General features: G+C 47.5%; 2 protein-coding genes across 6 annotated transcripts in view; both read left to right on the top strand.

The window, feature by feature from the left end:
- The window catches only part of SLC1A1 (solute carrier family 1 member 1), a 47,049-nt gene extending 39,176 nt beyond the window's left edge, over positions 1-7,873 (top strand). The window contains exons 9-12 of the mRNA XM_005522693.3: positions 1,020-1,142; positions 1,666-1,860; positions 2,373-2,507; positions 5,673-7,873. Coding sequence (XP_005522750.2) covers positions 1,020-1,142; positions 1,666-1,860; positions 2,373-2,507; positions 5,673-5,919 — 700 coding nt within the window. The 3' untranslated portion in view covers positions 5,920-7,873. The remainder of the gene's footprint in view (positions 1-1,019; positions 1,143-1,665; positions 1,861-2,372; positions 2,508-5,672) is intronic.
- Positions 7,874-9,918: 2,045 nt separating this feature from the next.
- Positions 9,919-16,258, top strand: LOC148184504 (glutamine-rich protein 2-like). 5 transcript variants are annotated; one of them, XM_088054151.1, is made up of 16 exons: positions 9,919-10,254; positions 10,557-10,628; positions 10,847-10,951; positions 11,365-11,625; positions 11,739-11,830; positions 11,992-12,100; positions 12,263-12,451; positions 12,715-12,837; positions 13,040-13,102; positions 13,450-13,614; positions 13,774-13,892; positions 14,530-14,595; positions 14,899-15,000; positions 15,433-15,529; positions 15,700-15,793; positions 16,124-16,222. In XM_088054151.1, the coding sequence occupies exons 1-15, from the start codon at positions 9,961-9,963 to the stop codon at positions 15,787-15,789; spliced, it is 1,947 nt and encodes a 648-aa protein (XP_087910277.1). In that variant the 5' UTR covers positions 9,919-9,960; the 3' UTR covers positions 15,790-15,793; positions 16,124-16,222. The 5 variants fall into 5 exon arrangements, with proteins under 5 accessions (XP_087910277.1, XP_087910280.1, XP_087910279.1 ...); XM_088054154.1 differs by lacking the exon at positions 16,124-16,222 and having other exon boundaries at positions 11,365-11,434; positions 11,522-11,625; positions 15,700-16,111; XM_088054153.1 differs by lacking the exon at positions 16,124-16,222 and having other exon boundaries at positions 11,365-11,434; positions 11,519-11,625; positions 15,700-16,111.
- The last annotated feature ends 4,943 nt before the right edge of the window (positions 16,259-21,201 follow it).

Genomic DNA, 21,201 nt, shown 5'->3' with positions numbered 1-21,201 from the left:
GCTATGTGATAATTTCTTTTAATGAAAAGCTGATGTTGCTATAATTGCAACCATTGAACATAGGTAATATTCACAGACCTGTCAAACACATTTAATTTCAAACATACTTACAGCAGTCAGTTGACCTCTTATCTTAATGCCCACGAGCTCTGCATTCATGTACATTCAGGATTACTGTGCAGCATTCAAAATTAATGCATAAGATGAAGGATGATTTTGTCCCTGAGACCTATACAAATACCCAGGCAAATACATCTGAGCTGTTAAAGTCAAGAGAGCAAGTTGATCTTCTTTGAGTCAACCCACTTAATTTTAAAAATTAATAGTATCAGAATACAGTATTTCAGCATCTTTTACAACATTAAAAATGCCTAGACTACATGTATCTTATTTAAACAGTCTGAAATACCTCATCACATTTTAATTGTAGATTTGAGCTTACACAGTTTTCCCCAGAGCAGGTGTGAATTTTTCTAAAGGTCACTACTTGAAGTTTCTGCAGAAGGATGTGCATTTCAGCTGTCCCTGACTGGAAAGCATGTTTACCTTTATTTCCAAAACACGTTCTGTAATAAGGGCAGACAAACTGAGAATAATGACTTTATTTTATTTTCTGATTTGTCTCTGGTTTGCATTATAAGGATTTGGCAGAAGAGTGAAGTGTTTCAGTGTTATCTCAAATTTCCCTCTGCACATCAATTTAAATACCATGCATTAGTTTAGGCTTCTCATTTTTATCAGTTTAAAATTATTTCCAAGTCAATTCTTGTTCAGCTTAGGAAAGAGAGCTCATATATGGTCTCACTCTCCTTTCCAAAAGGAAGTGTAGAACAGCATTAGTCTGCTTTTTATTAATGTGGTATTCTTTCTAAATTTTGCACTTAGGTGTCACTAAAGTCACCTTTAGTGTTTCAAAACTATATGTGAGGACACAGCTGGGTACCTATTATCACTAGTAATTAGTAAAGAAAGACAATGAGATGGACCTATTTGCTTAACTAGTTGATTTTATTTTGCAGACTTGCAATCCATTCCAGTGTAATTCTGCCACTTATCTACTTTGTAATAGTAAGGAAAAATCCTTTTCGGTTTGCTATGGGGATGGCTCAGGCGCTTCTGACAGCCCTTATGATCTCTTCCAGGTAAACAAAAGAAACAGCTTTTCTGTAAGGTACCTAGTAGTAATTGCATGGTCTGTACTCTGATTTTATTGCTACTCTTTTAAAAGCTCTGGTATCAGCTGGACAGTTCTCAGTCCCCTGGAGGCTGAAATACTGTTTTCATCATTTCTGTCGTACCCAAAGGGCAGGCACTACAGAATGTGTTAGCCTTACACCAGTCTGCCTCTCTCAGGAGGAGGCAGTTCTTTGCCATTCAGTTCATTAGCCACAGACTTGACAGCATTTAAGCTGTTGCACATTTTTTGTGACTGCATAAACCATGGCAGTCTACCAGGTAATTCTGAGAATAGCTAACACTTACCTATTTCTCCCAATAATTAGAAGGTATAACAAAAGTTGCTTTGCTTTTTCATGGTACAGCCTTCCTTCCTGCCTTAGATCTCCATTTGAGTCATAAAGCAGATCATGCTCTGAGCAAAAGGAAACATAATGGAAATGGTGTGTTGTTGCCTGCACTTACTTTATATGTTTCATTATGTGCCAGTTCAGCAACTTTGCCTGTCACCTTCCGCTGTGCAGAAGAAAAAAACTTGGTTGACAAAAGAATCACAAGGTTCGTTCTTCCAGTTGGAGCAACCATCAACATGGATGGCACAGCTCTCTATGAAGCAGTAGCAGCCATATTTATTGCACAGCTGAATGACTTAGAACTGGATATTGGCCAAATAATCACCATTAGGTAAGACTAAAGCTGCCACATGCATTTTTTGGGAAGTGAGCTTTTTTGTGAATGGTGAATTAACTTTAGATACCCTATGGGAAAGTTTAAACTATCATTCACAGCACATGAAATAACAAACATTCTCACTTGTAGATCTAAGGCCTAGCAGGTGGAACCTGATAAGAAGGTAGGATGGGCCAAGATATGCAGCTGGTATACAACACTGTTATGAAAATTGCCATTATTCTTCCCTGCAAACACTTGTAAACCTAACTCAGCCTCTACCTTTGGTCTGTCCAGTTTGCTTGCTAGACATGTGTTGCCTGTTATCCTGCAGTGTAACCATAAGAGTACATCAGAACATGGCTTGTCCTATAAGCTTGACACCCAACTTTGAGTAAATACTATTCAAGAGGAAAACTGAAACATTTAGGCTTCTTTCTTGCAGTGAACTATTTGTGCTATAAAACAGATTTTCTGTAAGTAACATGTATTCTGTGTGCCTTTTCTGGGTTTTATTTGGGATTTAGTGTCACAGCTACAGCAGCCAGCATTGGGGCTGCAGGCGTGCCCCAAGCTGGACTTGTCACCATGGTGATTGTGCTGAGTGCCGTTGGCCTGCCTGCGGAGGATGTTACTCTGATCATTGCAGTTGACTGGCTTCTGTAAGTTAAGTCATCTCATATTTAATGATTTTTCCTTTTTCTTTATCCTTTTTTTAATATTTGCATAAGTTGCCTGAAAAAGTGTGAGTCTGAGAAAGAAAGCAATAAAACCATTTAGGACTGTGGCAGAAAATGGACAAAAATTATTCTTATGGCCAGGCTTGTTCAGAGTTGAATGCAGTAATGGCTTTGATGGCGAGAGAAATCCTTCTGCATGGGATAGCAGTGAATAACCTCACATTCAGAGATGCTTTCTGCCTTGAAGTAGTGGTCACAGCACTAATAAATCATGAGCATCATCCTCAAGACAAATTTGACAGTACCAAGAAATGTCTATAGAGTGTCAGAGATTCCACCACATTATGCTAAACGCATACATCATACATAAAAATCACATGTAGCCGCAAGCTGCAAAGCACATAAATATCCATACACTGGCAGTGGAGCACAACATGAACAGAGCAAAGCTGACCCTGGATTCCACATGCACACATACAGCAGGCTGTACACATCTCTGTGCTGCCAGCACTACTTTGCTAGGGCTGTTCTTCACTGAGAGCAGTGGCCCAGCCCTTGATCAAGAAGCAAACATGTAAATTTGGAAAGTGATCCTTATGCCTAATCCCATCCATATCAGAGCACTTCAAAACCTCTCAGTCCCTTCATCTGCTCTTTCACCATTCATCATTCACCCTTCATCTGCCTATTCACCAGAAATCTTTTCTGTTCAAGTTACACCACTGTGTATCTCTGCCACTTTTGCAAAAGCCCAAAGAATCACAGAGTATATTCTGGAGGTCAGAAGGACATCAACACTCACTTTTGTACCATGATACATAGGATAACAGGATTCACAAGTTAAGGAGTATAATTTTAGTTCTTTTGCCTCCTAAACTGTGTGAGCTCTAGTGGTTAGCCCAAGGTATTTTTCATCTGAGTTTGCATGGATGACATTTCACTGATATCAATCCAGTGATCTTAATAATTTCATAATATTTGCATGTCTTCTTCAGGTTTATTTACACTCAAGATAAATGCCTTCCTATTCCTCCTCCACCCTTTCCAGTCATTTTCTTGAAGGATTTCTGGCAGCAACCTATGTATATCACAGATATATTTAATTTATTTGATTATATAACTCAATTTCGCAAATACAAGAAATGGCAGTCTCCAGAAAATCCAGAATGGATTCTTGATCCAAGAATTAATTCAATTTATGTGTAAGCATAATTTCTTCAAAGGAACCTGTTCCATCCACAAGTACATTCTCCCAATCAGCTGTCTGCAACTAGGTCTAATGGTTTTGTTTGTTGTGCTCTGCAATCATTTTGTTTTCTCCAGTTCTTCTATTCCTGGTGGGTATTTAATGTTTTTAAGGATAGTGCAGATCAGTACAAACCACTAGCTCAGAGTAGGTATATAAAGACTCTAAGAATAGAACAAATGTATTTTGGTTCTTTTTCCAAAGTATTTGCCCAGCCTCCTGCAAATTGCAGCATAGAGAGTTCCTGAGTTAGAGGTGATTTTTGTCTTCTTCTATGAACGCCTCATTGCTTTGGGACCCATGTTTTCACAAGTCCTATGGAGATGAATTCCACATCCTAATGATGTGTTGTGTAGGGACATAATTGAATTTTATTTGTTTTCACCTACACTCTAATAATTTCATTTGATGCCATATACTTGTCTTATGGGAGTGAGAGAGAAAGAGAATAATACCCTATTTCTCAGAGCAATCCTGACTTTATGGATCTGATCTTTACTCCACTTTAAATGTCCATCATTTTTGTGTGTTTTAGGCACGGTATTAGTACATGGAAGGTACTTGTTCCACCAGGAAACATACAAATCATTCAAGATGTTTCTGGTTCTAACTGAGGCATTTTTCAGACTAAGATGTGTTTTTCTGTATAAATTAAATTAAATATTAATTTAATATACAAGGGATCATTGCTAGTGCATTTTGCACCTCAGGAGATGGAATGCACATTTTGATGCCATGTAGATTATTAACAATTCCACCTTTTCAGTGCCTAAAATGTATACTTTTGCAAGCTATTTGCTAGTAATGGCTCATTAACAACCCACTAGTTACTTCTGAACCTACCAAGGTTATATTACATAGGCTTGAGTAGTACTTCCACATGTTAACTGGCAAATAGAAAAATTAATAGAATAGTACTATTATAACATATGAGTTTCCAGTGCTGTTGATTTCCTCACTTGTCACACTGATCCTACTAATATCTTTACTCGTCTCTTCCTTTCTCTACCGTATATTTTTTTTTGCACATGGAAAACTTTTTTAGCACTGGAATTCAGCAGCTGTAGAGGTATTGTGAAATACTGTGAATATATCCACCTCAATGTCTCTGCATGGAAAGAGAAACTTGTTCTGCCACAGACCCTTTGTTGTGCTCTGTAGTTGAAAAGAAAAACAGGGAAGCGTGGCCTTCCACTGTCCATACTGTAGTTCCATATCAGTTTTCAAACTTTATTATGTTGCAAGGGTTTGTTGTTCCTCTGCCAAGTGGCAGCATGTTTTTAAGGCCTGTATGTCACATTTTTGTCTGGATAAAAATCAGTAGTGCTGGAGTATCATATTATGTTAAGTGACTTGTTTAGTACAAGTATGTACTTCAGCCCTTTAACAAGGAGAAGCTAGCAGAAGACAGGCCTTTCCATTTTCCAAGTTTGGGCCAGAATACTGAAGATACTGGGCTAGGTGCTCTTCTGGCTGAAGACATAACTGTTAGAATGACAGAAGGTACAATGCAGACTCTGCTGCTGCACCCTACAGTCTATTATTGTGAAGGGAACCAGCTGTGTTGCAGACCTCAGGGGCCTTGAGAGGTCATCCTTCCAACATTTTGTAAGGCCATGCCACAGCGGTGGAATTACTGCTCTAACAGACAAGTGACATGACTTGCAGTTTTGCATGTCCTGTACAAAGTCATTTCTCATGAAAATTACTCCAGGCATCTTCAAATATATGTGGGTAAAATTATGTTTCTTGTTTTACAAGACTATTTTATTTTAATTGAAAAATTACCCAAATCTGCACTGGGAAGAAAACAGCACTGCATGAGCTAGAGTACTTTGTTTTTACTAAAAGGATTTTATAAACAACTGAATGGTTTATCTGACAACATTTTTGTTCCATAGGGATCGATTCAGAACAATGGTGAATGTCTTGGGAGACGCCTTTGGTACAGGAGTAGTGGAGAAGCTCTCAAAAAAGGAGCTGGAGCAGATGGATGTCACCTCTGAGGTCAACATAGTCAATCCTTTTGCCTTGGAAACAGGAATACTTGATAATGATGAAACACAGGCCAAGAAATCTTACATCAATGGAGGCTTTGCAATAGATAAATCTGACACCATATCCTTCACACAGACATCCCAGTTCTAAAGCCAGTAGCTTTCAGATAAAACAGGAGCACTAGGGGACATGGCCATATGCAATATCTCAAAAAGCTTAAAAAAAATTGAGAATTAATTACATCTCACTTACATTTGATTTACCACACAGACTCTGATCCTCCTTACCAGTTTTTCCCCTTCTCATTATCTCCCTCAACAGTTTGAACTCACCATTGTTAGTCCTTACTGATAGGTTGAAGAAAAAGACCATTGTAAAATACTTCTCTTTTTTTTTTTTTTTAGAATAGATAATATTCCTGAGGCTGTGAAATGCCTCTCTGGAATCAGCATGCTCATATATGGATTATTAGCTGTGACAGCCAAATGTGTTTTACTCAGGAGTAGCACAGAATTTCACACATTACCACATCACAAAGCACCTGTATGAAATTCTTGCCTTCTAAACAGGTTGCATGGTACTTGACAACTCCTGTAACTTGATCATTTGCCAAAATGCTAATTTCTGCAGCTGAGGGGATACTACTTGCGTGATTCAGGATCAAACAGACCAGAAGGGCCTTGTAATAAGTACATTTTACTGTGAATAGGGTTTAGTTTTTCTTCAATTGTGAAATAATTAGTCACTGAAAGATGTCCAGTATTTATGTAGCTAAGTTTCCCCTTACCTTTCGTGTGAATGCCAGCTGCCTTTCATGGCCTTCAGACATGAAATAAATTGCTCTGAGCTTGCTCTTCTGGCATTTGAAGAGCTTTTGTAAAATGATACTTTATCTATTTAGGTCAACTTTGATGGCCTCCTCATACATTTCCATCAGAAACAGAAATAAGTCAATTTTCTGTTTTCCACCTTTGATTTAAACAAAATATTAGTCAGCCCAAAAGTAAGCAGAGGTCATGAAGATAAAAGTGCAGAGTGCAAATTTTAAATGTTTCTTCCTTGCAATAAAAGCAGGTGTATATATACATATATCAAGAATATAGGAATGAGACCTTTCTCATAGAAAACAGCCACTCTCACTAAACTTCTTACACAGACTGGTTGTTTTTTTGGCTCCTTGGTTTAGTTTGTCAGTTGAACATGCAAGTTTATAGCTGCAACACAGACTGGTTGTTTTTTTGGCTCCTTGGTTTAGTTTGTCAGTTGAACATGCAAGTTTATAGCTGCAACACCACTACAGTGCCAACCTGTCAGCTAAACTATATCTTATGAACCATTTCTGGACCTAGAAAATCATGTCCTCAGGTGGCTTGCTGTAAGATAAGAAGCACCAAGAACTTCCTCATTAAAAATCTCCATTTTCTATTACATTTTATACAAGATTTCCATGGTGCAAAAATCACTCTCTCAAGGGAGGAGTTGCTGTAACAATTTTCTGTTCTGTCTTGCACATTGAAGTAGTTAGCCATTTTATATATAAATTAAACTGAAATTCGTATACAGTTATTTCTTTGTGAATAAGCTTGTGGCAAGCATAAAATCACATTCATATGCTAACAAAAAAACCCTCCGAGTACCTGCAGTGCTATATACTCGATTCAGTCCTACACTTTTGTATTTAAACATACCAGAAGTGTGCCAAAGAGAACTGATGAAGAAGAAAATATTTACTGTAGATTTTGATAAATTGCACCTTAAATTAATGAGACAGAAGACTGTATTAAAATTTAACATCATAAACTATATGAAAACGTTAATCTAAGTATTGGTAAATTTATACAATATAAAGAAAATGTACAGATTGAGTAAATCAATCTTTTACCTTTGCAGACACAGTATGAGACAGTCTTTATTTGTGCAGCTTTGCTTATGGGAGGAAAAAGCCTACCAGTTTCCATGACTAGCCTATAATCTATGCCTTGTCTTTAACTCGCTTTTTAAGTCACCCTTTTATGATCACCTTATTATGTAGTCACCCTGTTAATGATGTATGGTGAACGGTGTTCCTAATGTGTTATAAATAAAAAAATAATTTCTCTCATCACTCTTGTTTTAGCCTACTAAGTCTCCTTAAGAGTTTCTTTTAGCTATAACAAGAAAACCAGACCCCATTGAATTCAGGATTTATGTTATTGTCTGTAGTGATTTAACTGTAGTTTTGGCAAGAATTATGCTCTTCCTCCAATAAAATAGATGCTTAAGAGCAGAGTTCTGAGATTGTAAGAAACCCCTCTAACTACAAATTATCCGGATTCAGAGTATGCTATTATTGAACACACGCTTTGCGGGGTATTGTTTACCTATAACATTTCTCTGTATCAGATTCAACTGAGCAGGTGTTGATGGTATTGTTTTGCCATCTACTCACAACCAAGAGTCCAAACCATATGCTGAAGATCCTCTGAAGTCAAAGGATGCTTTTCTTGACACAGTATTGCAAGTATGCAGCTTGTATGTATGTGGAAACACTCTGCTTGAGCAATGTCTCCTCTTTTCTGTAGTCTCCCAGTCTGGTAGATTTGGAAAGTGGTGGAGAATCCCTGTTAGAAAGGCATGTGCAGATTCTGGCCCTTTCCACCATGTTTTATGTTCTTGTAGGGCTCTACAAGAGCCTATTCAAATTCTGCAGTTTGAATAGTGTTTGTGACTTTAATTTAATTTAACCTGGAGGACCAGGTTACCCATACACTCATCCCTGCTGAAATACTCAGGGACTTTTAGTTGACTCTTTATCTGAACAAAGAGAGCACTTGCACATAAACATACACAGGACTGTCAACAGGCACAGGTCAGCTATATCAGCTCCACAAGATCTAAAATTGCATAAAAAGCATCATGACACATGCAAGTCACTTGTTCTTTAACATTCCCTGATACGAACAGAAACTGACTAGTGGTGCATAAGCAGGGAGGAGGCAGCCAGTGGACTCCTACGCTGGGACGCCATGGGATCTGTGCCCTCATCCTGCCACCACTACACAAATCCCTTCTTCATCACTTGCCCCTCACTGGGTCAAAGTCCTCAGGGTGCCTAGTTATCCATGTGACCTGTTCCAGACCCATGGGGACCCTTAGCCCCATCTGAGGGTGCTGCTCCTAGATGGAGACCTCCAGTGGAGATGGGCACTTCCTGGGGACAAGGACCTCTGGGCACTGATAGAGGATCCTGTGAGGTCAGGGACCTTCATACTTCTCCTGGCTGTGGGGGCCCACACAGACATTTGCATCCCATCATGGTCCTGGGGGGAGGGGGGCTGCTTCTGGGTCCCCTCCAGAGGCCTTCTGGGTATCTGTGTCCCCTCAGGGAGGGCACACTAAAATCTGGATCTTTTTGGAGAGCTTCCCAGATGTATGTACCCTCCTGGTTGTGGTGGGCACCCTGGGGGTTTTGTGTTTTGGGGTGCCACCTGTCCTCTGTCTCTGAGAGCCCAAAGGGGGAGCAGGTGTGGACAACACCAGCTCTCTTTGCTGCCCCCACATCCAGCTGCCTGCATCTTTCCAGGATTTTAAGACTGTCCAGGGGGTCCCTAACTCAGGACATACATCCATGTGTGTGGGTGTCCAGGCCTACCACCAAAGCCACTTGAGTTCCAGCATGACCCCTGCTCAGCCCCATTGCTCGAAGCACCATGGCAGCTGTATCACTGCCCTCAACTGTGCTGTACCGGGGCAGCCCAAGGGGGGCGACACTTGAGGGGACAGAGGGGGTTGGGGTACCCCAAATGCTGTCCCCCCCAGTGCAGCATGGAAAATGTGGATGAAGATCAAGGGGAGCAAGGGAATTTTGGGGTTCCTAACCACGTGTTCCCCCAATCCAAGGTGGGTGGCTGAGGAACATGCGGTAGGACCCCTTCAGCCAGGGGTCCCTGGCCCACCACAGCAGCAAACATGGGACTCGATGATGTCTATGAAGTCCCTTCCAAAGCGGTCCCTTCCACGATTCCGCGACAACCGGCTGCCAGGGCCAGGTGTTACCTGGCAACCAGAGCCACCACAAACACAGGCACGTGCGGCCGGGGCTCAGGAAGGCAGAGGAGGAGGAGGAAGGAATCTGCTGGCCGCCCACATTCCTAGCTGCAGCTTCCTCCCGAGCACAGGACAGCCGCTGTGTTTTCGGGCAGGGCAGCAGCCATGGCTTCGGTCAGCCTCTTACAGCTGCTGGATGACGCTATCGGGACGCCCGAGGTCAATGTCAACTTAGAGGCGCTCCGCAAACTGCTGAAGGTCATACTAGGACACCTGAGCCTGCTGGGCCTGCAGGACGTGATCCCCCAGGAGGGGGCCCAGGAGGCCGCGCCCGTCCCGGGGCAGAGCCCCGGCGCACAGGAGGGCACAGGGCGGCCGTCGCAGCAGCCGCCCTGGAGCGGCCCTCCTGGCACCTCCGCGGCTGCCGACATGGGACAGATGGAGAAGACTGAAGCCGAAGTGAGTAGCATCTCCAAGGTAGAGGCTTTTCCCATCCCCCAAGACGCCCCTTCCTCTGGGGTCTGTGCCCTTATACCGAGGTTTGGTTGAAGCCCAAGCTCGGAGCAGCATGTTGACTTTCATAGTAGGAAAGAGAGGGAGATTTGGAGAGAAAATCTGGGGCTGAAACACTTCTCTGGATGCTTCCCATGTTGGGTCTTTTCCTGCTGACCCAGAGTGTGCCATTGGCTCCCCAGGACAGGGGTGGGAGTCTCTGGGGAGCTGCTTGCCTGGGGCTCACCCCCACCACCTGTCTCTCCCAGGAGCCCCACACGGAGATGGCTAAGTCCAACATGGAAGAGGAAATCCAGAGGATCAAGGAGGCACTTGACCAGGTCAGCTGCCACCATCAGCATGTTACAGGTCTGAGACAGCAGCCAGTGACCTCTGTGCACCAGAGGTTCAGCTGCATCTGGCCGTGCCAGATGAATGGAGAGTGCCACCCACAGTGCCCAGCCATCTGGCTGTGCCCCACGACGTGGTGCAGCAAAGATCCTCCAGGTCCCCAAGGAGCCTGCCCTGAGGTTCATTCCCCCCCACCCCCCTCTCCTAGACCACAGATCTCTGCAAGGATCTCCATAAGGAGATCAATGAGATGAAGGCCACACAGTCACGCATGGGAGAAAGCATCCGGATGATCCAGGAGGCACTTGGCCAGGTGAGCTGTTGCCTTTGAGAGGGAACTGGGCCCTTCCTGCCCCTCAAGACCTTGCCCTGCTGCCCCTGCCCTGTTACCATGGGTGTCACCCAGTGTGAAGGGCACTCGGAGGGAAGAGTGGGAAGGGTGTCCTGTGAGGGAAGCATGGGAACTCAGCCTTGCCCACTCAGAGGCCCCTACCTCTGATTGAAGATCAGTCTGGTAGTAGAGGTCACTCCCTGCCTCAGCCAAAGAGATACTGAGGCACTTTGAACTAAACAGCCCTGAAAAAAGGGAACATGGGTGCCGAGAAGGAAAGAAGATTTACCAGTGCTTGGCAGCCACAGCCCATCCAGGGTCTCTGGCTCAGGCCCAAGCTCAGTTGTGGATGCTCCCAGGTCCTGACTGCAGTCCCTCTTCTCATCCCACTCCAGGATGCTGCCAGTCTCCTCCACGACCAGCCTGCTCCTGCCAAGCCCCACACTTCGGACATGGGCAAGCTGGGTACCCAGAGCACCACCCCTGGGATGCAGACAGGGATCCCCAGTGCCCAAAGTGGCACCACTGGGACACAGCCTTGTTCCCAAGCAGGTCATCCTGCTATGGAGAGCATCACTAGAGACCTGTCTGAGCTCCAGCACCAGATGTCCTCCCTGCAGCACCTGGCCAAAGACCTGCAGGATGAGAAGGAGAAGGTAAGCCCATAGCAATCCCATAGCAAGGATGCCAGGAGGAGATTGCAAGGAGGAGGCAGGCAAAGGAGAGCATGGGGTCCATGCCCTGACTCTGCCACTTCCACTCCCCCCAGATCAGACAGCTGGAGGCTGCTTTTGGAAAGCTGGGTGTGACTGCAGCCAAGTGCGAAGTGGATGGCACCAGCCAGATCCCCATACAGCTGGAGTAAGAGGATGGGGAGAGGATTTTGTATCCTATGGGGTTGCAGGGAAGCTGGGAGGTATGGGGGTTGGAAATCCAGGAGCATTGGATTTGGGGAGCAAAGCTCACTTCCCGAGTGGCCTTGTGGAGGCTCAGCCTGCCTGTACCCTCATCTTGTTGGCTAGGTCTGCACTGCAGGAGATTAAGCAGGAGCAGAAGGAGCTGAGAGAGGAGCAGAAGATTGCCAAGGCCACACTGAAGCAGCTGGTCACAGCTGACCAGCTTCAGGAGCGGGTGAGGTTTGGAAGCAGCACTCCATCTGTTGTCCTGAATGGCAGGCTGCTCCTTGTGGGGTTCCTGGCAACATTCCCTGCCTGATCAGGGCCATCTGGTCACCAGGTTCTTCTGGCTGCACCCATTCTATCTCAAAATCAATTCCTTCCTCCCTTTCTGCAGCTGAAACAGCTGAGGGCCATGATGGGGAGTGCAGGGAAGCAGCTGGGAGAGTCACAGGCAGTGTGCCCTGAACACAGCGCAGAGACCAAGCTTGTGAGGAAGCTCCTACACCGCTGTGAAAGGCTTCAGGAGCAGGTGGACTCCATGGTGCCACAGCAGGTGCTGAGGTCACTGCCACAGAATACCCAGGTGGGCAGCTGGCAACATGGGGGGCTTGGGACACTGTGTCAGGACCTTCTGTCTGGTTGTGCTCACTGTAATGTACAGCTGCCCCTTGCTAGCCCCGATTTGGTTTGGATGGGTTGGCAGTATGGCAAGAAATTAAAGCCGTGGTACAAATGTCTGGCTAGCACTGAGGGCTCATGGCTGATGACCAAGTAACCCAGATCTGTCCCTGAGGGCAGCCAGATACCCCTTGCATGACACCATCTTGTCATCTCTCCCTGGAGCAGGATGACGAACTGCTAAAGAGCATCCAGGCCACCGTTGTGCGGGTGGAAGGGGACTGTGAGCAGCTCAGCTATGTCACGGGGAGCCTCCGGGATGACCATCGCCAGCATCAGAAAGATATTGAGGTTGGTGGCTGAACCCCCACAGGGTCAGAGTATCCACCATGCACACTGGGGCTGGAGACTGCCAGAGGTGTGATCCCCTGCCCACCTGCTCGTAGCCCTCTGTTGGTTCATAGGCCCTTTCCCAAAGAGCAGGGAACAATGGCTGGCTGGAGCACAGCTCTGACCCTGCTGTGGTGTCATGAGATGCTTTCTGTATTGGAAGGCTCTGTTCCGGTCCCTGGAGGGTCTCGAGAAGAAAGCAGACAAGGAGGACCTGATGCTGCTGGTATGGTCTTGAGTGGTCCATCTTCAGGCCAAGGAATCTTGGGGATCTTGGGCAGGGTAACAAATGCCCTTTGCCCTTTGGGTGCTTAGTGACAAAACTGGCCTGGATGTGGAAGGGGGAGGGTGTGAGTACTTCAAGACTGGCTGCAGATCCCTTGCCAGATCTGTCTGTCTCCCTCTTTAAATCCTTTTGGGATGATGGGGTGATGGGGTTTGCAGGCCACACAGCCCTGACAAGGGCATGATGGCCCTGTAGGAACATTTCTACCCCTGTCCCCAACACATGCTGGCTCTGCCTCTCATACCTCTGCCTTGTCCCCACCGCTCTCCTGCCTTTTGTCCTGCTAGAAAGTGGACAAAGCTGCCCTGGGCAGCAAAGTCAGTTGCGCCCATTTTGATGCAAGCATGGAGCATCTGGAGGAGAGGATGCAAGAGCTGCTGAGACGGGTGTTAGGCCAGGAGCAGCGCTGGCAGGAGGCCCAGCAGCGGTTCAGTGATGCCCTGGATTCCAAGGTGAGGTGTGCCTTATCCTCACGGTATGAAACTGGCTCCTTGTGGGCTTTGCAGCCTGAGGCAGCATCTCTCTGAGGTTTCTCCCTCTGCTGGCTTTTCCCTGGGGATTACCATGTTCCATTCTGGAGCAGGTGATTGAGGGTGTGCATCTGTCCACAGCTGGATCGCCTGGAGCTGGGACCTTTCCAGAAGCAGCTGGAGGAAAACTGGGCAAGGATCATCAAGGATCTCAAGGACGAGTTGTCAGTAGAGATTGACGATGCTGCTGGAATTAAGCAGTGAGTGCAATGGGATGGTATTGCCTTTGGCAACAGCACTGTCCTCATTCCTTCCTGGATGGTACCCTGGCATTGGAGCAATGTAGCCAACAAACTGCAGGGATGCTGACAAAGCAGCTACACCTTCCTCACCCATCAGTACTAGGTTCCCCACACTAAATGAGGCACAAGAATGGGCAGCCATCCAGAACTGGGATGTGGGTGCAGAGGTTCAAGGATGGAAGACATAGGGTCATTCCCCTGGGAACTGGGCTGCAACACATGGTTCCACAGGCCTCAGTCATGATCTGTCCTCCTTAGCGAGGCACAGGGGTGTTGTGAGCACAGACAAGGCAATGACACCAGGGGAAGGACTGTTTTGGATGTGTGGGTGCCTGCACCTTTCCCCTTAAATCCCTGACTGCTCTGAGCAGCCATGGGCCACAGCCACAATTCAGCAGTGCCAGTGCTGCCAAGCAAGCTCATCTCCTTGTCCCCTTGGATGGGAGGAAAACCAGGCTCAACATGCCACAGTTCCCTCTGCAAACACTGAGGCTCCTTGCAGCAGCGACATGCCTGACATCTGCTGCTGCCTGTGAGCTGCTGGCTGTGTGCACTAGAGCCCCGTCAGGAGCTCACCCAGCCCTTTCTCCCTCAGGCAGCTGCTGGTCCCGTACAAGTGCCTGTCCTGCGACCGGCAGCTCAACGTGCAGGTGCCTGGCCCGTGAGTAGCACCTGGCACTGGTATATCAGGGGGCTGTGGGGGTGGGGTGGGGTGGGGTGAGGGGGATAGGTGCTAGTGGTGCCCTGCTGTCTCAGGCACAGGGGTCAGAGTGTTTGTCTGGAGGGTCTGACTCTGCTGACCCCCCTCTGAAGCCATGTCTTTCAGATGTGGAGTGGGAATCCCTCCAGGAACACCTCCCTGAGGGCAGCAAGCAGAGGGATGCTGTGGGTTTTGGTGTTCTGCCCCAAGTTGGGGTGGCTTGTTTGTTCCTTGTCACCCACCCACGGCTCCTGCCCCTCCCAGGCACATTGACACACTGCCACTCTGCCCATCGATGCCCAGCAGCCATGCTGTACGCTCCTCTACCGTCACCGCAGAGGAGCAAGCACAACACCATGGTCACAGGTAGGGGACATGGGGACCCATCACTGGCCTCTGGGATGCTGGATAGTCCTGCCTTGGCAAAGGAGATCTCTTCTCTGAATGTGGAAAGAGTGGGTCAGGGGGCCTGGGTAGGGCAGGGGAGCAGAGGAGGCCAGCTGTACTTGCCCCAGGTCTCTAGGCTTTTAAAGCCCCTACTGCACTGCTCCATCAAGCCCTGGTCTCAGCAGCACTGAAGTCACACATTGTTAGCTGTATCTGGTCTCAGCCAGACCTTAGGATTGGTGGGGATTCAGCAGAGTGGGACAGGCATGGGTTTCCTGCAGCAGTTGTAGGGGAGTCAGCAGGGACATGTGTCAGTAGGGAGCACCCTCTGCCCCACTCCCTGGCACAGCAGGATGAAGCCCAGGTCACTATGGTTCTGGACAATGAGCATCTCCATGCCCCATCCCTCAGGAAGCTGGTCACTAGCAAGTTCCACAAGTCACAGAGCTGCAGGGGTCATGACACATCCAGTGCACTGGTCAAGGATGTCCTACACCTCTCCAAAAAGGTAGGGATGGTCAAGGGAAGAACATCAGGGAGGAAAGAGGCTGGGAGAGAGATGCTGAGCGTCTGGAGGGACTCGTGCCTCAGTTTCCTCAATGAGAGATGGGTGAGGAGGGTTGCTTGGGGATGCTGAATTTGGCCCCACATTGCAGACAGCCATTCTCTCCTTCCTAGCCTGGCCTGACTGAGCTGCTGGGCACAGATGACCACATGGATTTGGGCCAGGAGCACAGGCCTGAGGTGGCAAAGAGGGCCAAGGATTAGCTGGGTATGGTCTGTCAGGACACCCGTGGTAGGGAGCACCAGCTGTTTGCTGGTGATGGGTGAGCAGGGCTCTGCCTGCACACTTGGGCAGATGCAGGGAAGATCTGGGGCAGGTGAGGAGGGGTGGAAGCAGGATAGAGCGGGGTGACTGGTGGATGGGACAACTGCTCCTTGGGTGTGTTCAAGATGGAGTGGAGCATGGAGATGGCCAAGGCCAATGTAGGAAAACAGCCCATATATTGGAGGGAAGGGGCCAGTACCCAGTCCCTGAGAGTCTCTGGCCATGCAGTTGCCCCTGGGTTTCAGGGTGCTTATCTCTGTCCTTCACCCCCAGGCCCCACCACCTTAGCAGAGAACCAGCCAGTCTCAGACCTCAACCACTGATCTTGGGCACTGCAGCATTTGCTGCAAATCCAGTCCCCCTGGATGGAACCAGTAGCCAGGCAGCTGTCTGGGACTGGACACTCAGAGCCCCGGAAGAAAAGACTGGGACAGCTGCCCAAAGGGATTTCTTTTCAAGTTAATAAAAAAATTAACCTGCTGTGTTTGGGATATTTCAAGCAAGACTGATTTCAAAACTAACCCCCTGCTTCAGAGATGCCACCCTAGAGCTGGACAAATGCCACAGGGAAGGGTGAAGTCTTGGTGGGGAGAGGTACAGGAGAGATTGGGGTGAGCCCCCACACTGGTCATGTGGGTAGGCAGGTGGGTCACAGAGCCAGGTGAAGGGGGCAGGGTTGCCCCTAACCCATGGGCTGTGGAGGTGCAAGAGGTGTAATCCCTGGGTAGTCTCCACCCATGCTGCTGGCACCCCTGAACAGAACTGCTCTTTGTCAAGGCTGCAGCAGCACCATGCATCTTCGGGGAGCTCGAGATGAGCCAGAGCACCATTGCTCCCTCTCCCACATCAGGCTCAGGGCGGGGTTTAATATCATTTAAAAGCATCATCATCAGGCCCTGGGAACATAGCAAACCTATGGGAGCCTTGCAGGGGATGCTCAGCTCCCTTTGGAATGTGCAGCAGTGATGCCACTGTCACTGCTGTCCTTACCTTCCATCCACCACTGTCCCTGGTGTCCATTAGGTGACAGTGGTGTCCTATAGGTACCCATAAGTGACAGTGATCATGCAGCAAGCGCAGTTCCAACACCACCTGTCTCTCCAAAGGTTGAGGCCCTCAAGGTACCCAGTGACATCACCCTCACCTGCTTCACATTCCCCAGCCCTGTAGGGAAGCACCAACCTCACCCTGGGGTGCTGGTCCCAGGTGGGACCCTCCAGGGAGATAGGGACTGCCAGAGGTGGGGACATTAAAGGTGATTGATCTGTGGGGACAGGGATGTTAAGGGCATTGGGGATTTTAGAAGGTTGGGGACAACCATAGGGGTTTGGAGACCGCTTGTGGGGACAGGGACCTCTGGGGCTCTTTTCAGAGTCTGGGAAATACCAGGTGTCAGGGTACATGCAGGTCAGGGGTGGGTGTTTGGGTGCACAGGATCCTGACGGTCCCACCAAGCCCATGGTGCTCAGCACCCAGCAGGCTCAGCTATGGACACCCACAGGGGACAGGGGCCATGCCTCTCTCCTCACAACCCTGCATGCTAATGACCACCCTGCCTAGTGAGCACTGCATGATGGTGGATGGATGAGGGGTCTTCAGGAACCAAATGGTGCCCCGCAGTGCATCTTTTTCCAAGTGTTGCTAGTCAGGTGTCCCTGGGCTTTGATCCAGGCAGTCTCCACTGCAGGTACCATCCACCCCAACACACCATCAGGATGGCATGCTGGGGGCCATGAAGAAGGGTGCTGGGGAGCTGAAGGTGCTGGAGAAGGTTGGAGACATCTCACCCTGGCTGCAGGGGATCAGGATGTTGAGGGGTGAAGATAGCTTGGGATTTGAAGTGCCTGAGAGCCCATGGCTGGATGTCTGGTGCTGGGGCTGGGTCCAAGACCGTCTGGCAGGTCCAGTATCTGCTTTTGGAGGACACTGGATATTTACTCCAGAACTCCAGACTCCTCGTCACTGCTGGGACATTTGCAGGCAGCAGCATTTCTAGCACCGTTCTGGTTCTTTGTCTGGCTCCTCCTGTATCAGATGCAGCTGGTTTTGCAGCAGTGTTGTTATTCTCCAATTTCATTTAAACCCATTGACTCCAGAACTCCTCAGAAAACTTCATTAACAACATTTACTGAATTTTTATCAACCAAAATGTTAGTCATCAAAACCTCTTCAAAATTTAACATGAGCCCTGAGAAGCCAGGGGCTCTGCATGGGATGACATCTCCTCCTCATGTAGTGCTGGCTACAGGGCACCTCCAGGAGGGAGGACAGACTTGCTGGAACTCATCCACTAGCCCTCTGTGAAGGCTAGTGCAGCATCTGTAAGCATGGGAACGTGGGGTTCCCATGGCCTTTGCTGATAAGATCATAGATCCCTAAGAGGGTTGCATTGGTGGATGTGAGGCTGGCTGGAAACCTGTGGCCAGAGAGCTACGGAGGTGGGAGGCTACAGCAGAAGCTGGAGAGGAGATGTGGGAGCAGGATAAGATCTGGTCCTGTGGTATTGAGAGACCGCCAGCTATTCACCAGTCTTCACAGAAGTAATCGTGAAAGCCGTTTATTTCTATCTTTAGCACACCTTTTATAGGGTTCTACACGGTCTGCGGGCAGAGCAAGCTACTATTGGCTAACACACACAGCTTACATTTTTTCTCCTACACACAAGGATATTGTTTTGCTTTACTCTCTCTTCTGCATGAAGGTTTCAAGGACTTTAGCCTTTAATATCACGACTTATTTCAAAGGCTGGTTTGTGCATACAGGCCTTTACTAATATATAAAATATATCAACACTGTGGCCCCCATGGGATCCATGATTTACCTGCTAGGTGAGGAGTGAGCTGGAACACCTCCTTGTGTCCTGTGAGCCAGAGTGCTCCTTGCTGACCTCCCAGGACACTGCATTTACAGCTTTAATCAGGTCTTTACAGTGGGCTTGGACCTGCTTAAAACTGTCAGTGTCCTCCTGCTTCTTGGCACCATTATTTTACGGCCAGTCACATCAATAACTGCTGGTCAAACGAAAGTGCAAGTATAAAGAAGCTCATTCTTCCCCTGGGCTGACTGTTGAGGATGGAGACACGAGAGTGGTGAACCCTGGCCCTGACCCAGCAAACGTGCTGAGGGTCATGGAACTGGCGATGGGCACACCTCAAGATGGGTATGTCACCCACCCCTGACCTGCAACACTGCATGTCATCTGCATGCCTTAGAGGTCCCTGACCTCCCTGGGTCCCCAGCCAGGCCCAGAGGTCCCTTTCCCCCTAAGTCCTCAAACCCCCATCCTAGATGTCTTTGTTTTCATAGAGCAATTTCTCTCTGAATACCCTTACCTCTGGCTGTCCCCATCCCCTGGAGGGTCCCACCTGTGGCAGCACTGCAGTGTGGCTCAAAAACACCTTGTTTAATACACCAGTGCCAGCTTATGAGTGACACAATAAATTGCTAAACTTAACCAGTTTATTTAAAGAACAAGTTCAGTTCATAGTGAGTTTTCGTGCAGAGGATTCAGGTGAGCAGCAAAGTACAGCTGGCTCACCATAGCTCCAGGGGGGAATTCCTCCATGTGGGTAATTCAGGTCTAAAGCATGGGTCTATACAGAGTTATTCTATTTCAGAGGATAAAAGGCAAAAACTAAAAATTATACAAAATTCAGATCTCTTTTGCTCAACTCAGCTATCGCTATATTCATGCCACTAAGGCCCTGTACTGCACTATAGTGCTTCATCCTATGTTAAAAAAGGCCCTTTGAGGTTAAATAAACCCTCAGATGCAGATTTTTGGAGAGGATTTTGGGCAATGAAGGGCTTGGCAGGAGAAACATCCTGCTTGGCTTCATTTTTGGGGAGAAAAAGCCTCTTGTCAGAGCAGGAGAAATTATAAAATGGAAAAAAATTAAATGAAATTGTGAAATTTTATCCCAATAAACTGGGTAAGAAGAGATGAACAGGCCCCTGGAGGGGGCAACTGGGCAAACTGATGACACCTGAAAAACTTTACCCGCCCCCCCCCCCCTTCCCCCCAGTTGGGATATGGGTTAATTCTGGTAGAATTTAGGGATATTTTTGGAGCTGTTTCTTCCCCACATCCACTGCTAGTGCTGAAAACAACAAATCTTATTCTCACCTAAAAGGGGATAGCCTTCTCTAAAAAAACAGTGTTGGTAGTTCATCAGCACTTTCTCCTCAGGGCAGCAGTGCAGAGGCCACCATTTCTTTAATAAGTTCCTCCCTAATCTGGGGATTTCTTCCCTGTGGGCACTGTTTTCAGGTGGAAAATCCTCATTTCCCACTGTGATAGCTGCTCCCCTGGGGAGAAGGCCCAAAATGGAGTGAACATACCCAAAACCAGAGGATTAAAAACACACACCCCACCCTGGTTTGTACTACAGCTGTATTTTCTGTCTTCTGGATGTAACACACTGCTGATTTAAAAAAGTACCTTTTAAGCTCCATCTTTATAAGCACCCACCAACACCAACAAATTATTACCCTGCACTGTTGTAAACCCATCCCCAAAATCCACCTCTTTTCACTTGCAATGGACCTCAATGAGGAACAGGAGAGGTTTAATACCCCCACCATTGTGGAGGGCCTGCAGTCCTGACTCAGGCTTGCCCCTCCATGCCTGCTGCTCTTCCTTTGGAAGCACAGTTCCCACTCAGTCTGATCCTGAGGTGTCAGTGGAAGAGGAACAGCATGGGAGGAGAAGCAGGAGGCAGTGGCTAAAACTACCCCCTGGGAATGCTCATCCTCAAGTCACAAACCCCCACAAAATGGACCCTGGGCTCCAACTTTGTGGAAAAATCTTTGACTCTTGTGGAAAAAAAAACTCTTTCAGCTACTCCACACAGCCTCTTTCATGGGGTGGTATGAGGTGTGCCTGTCACTCAGGAGGGTTTTGAGGTCCACAGGTAGGAGGGCTACATCTGTTGGCTCTGCTCAAGGAGTGGGAGCTGTGCATCCTCCACACCCAACCATCTGCTTTCCCAACTGCTGATAGGATGCTGTTGAGCTGCCCTTGAGCAGAAAGAGGCTGATTTACTCCCCACCCCAATGCTGGAGAGCCAGCTGTGGGGCTACTGAGTTACACAAAAAGGCAGGCTTTTTTATGTTTCTTTTTTGTATGGACTTTCAAATTAAATGTTCATAAAGTTTTTCAGACGAAAAGTGGATGGAGTGTTGGAAACTCATGTGTTGGAGCAGGATGCTGCAAAAAAGTGTTTTCTTTACACATCACTGGGCCTTGTCTTTCAAGGAAAGGCCAACCTTATCATGAGCCAAACAAGGAAACAATTAATTGTACAACTGAGTAGGGCTGTAATGTGTGTTTAGCTGTGCCCCTGTTTTGT

Source organism: Pseudopodoces humilis, chromosome 4 (assembly GCF_049639895.1).
Source record: "Pseudopodoces humilis isolate 2021_Gansu_Grassland_sample_001 chromosome 4, ASM4963989v1, whole genome shotgun sequence".
In the NCBI taxonomy this organism is placed as follows: Eukaryota; Metazoa; Chordata; class Aves; order Passeriformes; family Paridae; genus Pseudopodoces; species Pseudopodoces humilis.
The sequence above is the reverse complement of the archived record's forward strand: the minus strand, read 5'-3'. Positions and strand labels throughout refer to the sequence as shown.

What these genes read in the sequence shown, in the direction of transcription:
- LOC148184504 (XM_088054151.1), top strand. Translation starts at nt 9,961, where the DNA reads ATGGCTTCGGTCAGCCTCTTACAGCTGCTGGATGACGCTATCGGGACG. An exon ending in CACTGCCACAGAATACCCAG is followed by an intron (nt 12,452 to 12,714) that starts GTGGGCAGCTGG and finishes TCCCTGGAGCAG; the next exon opens with GATGACGAACTGCTAAAGAG. An exon ending in TCCTACACCTCTCCAAAAAG is followed by an intron (nt 15,530 to 15,699) that starts GTAGGGATGGTC and finishes TCTCCTTCCTAG; the next exon opens with CCTGGCCTGACTGAGCTGCT.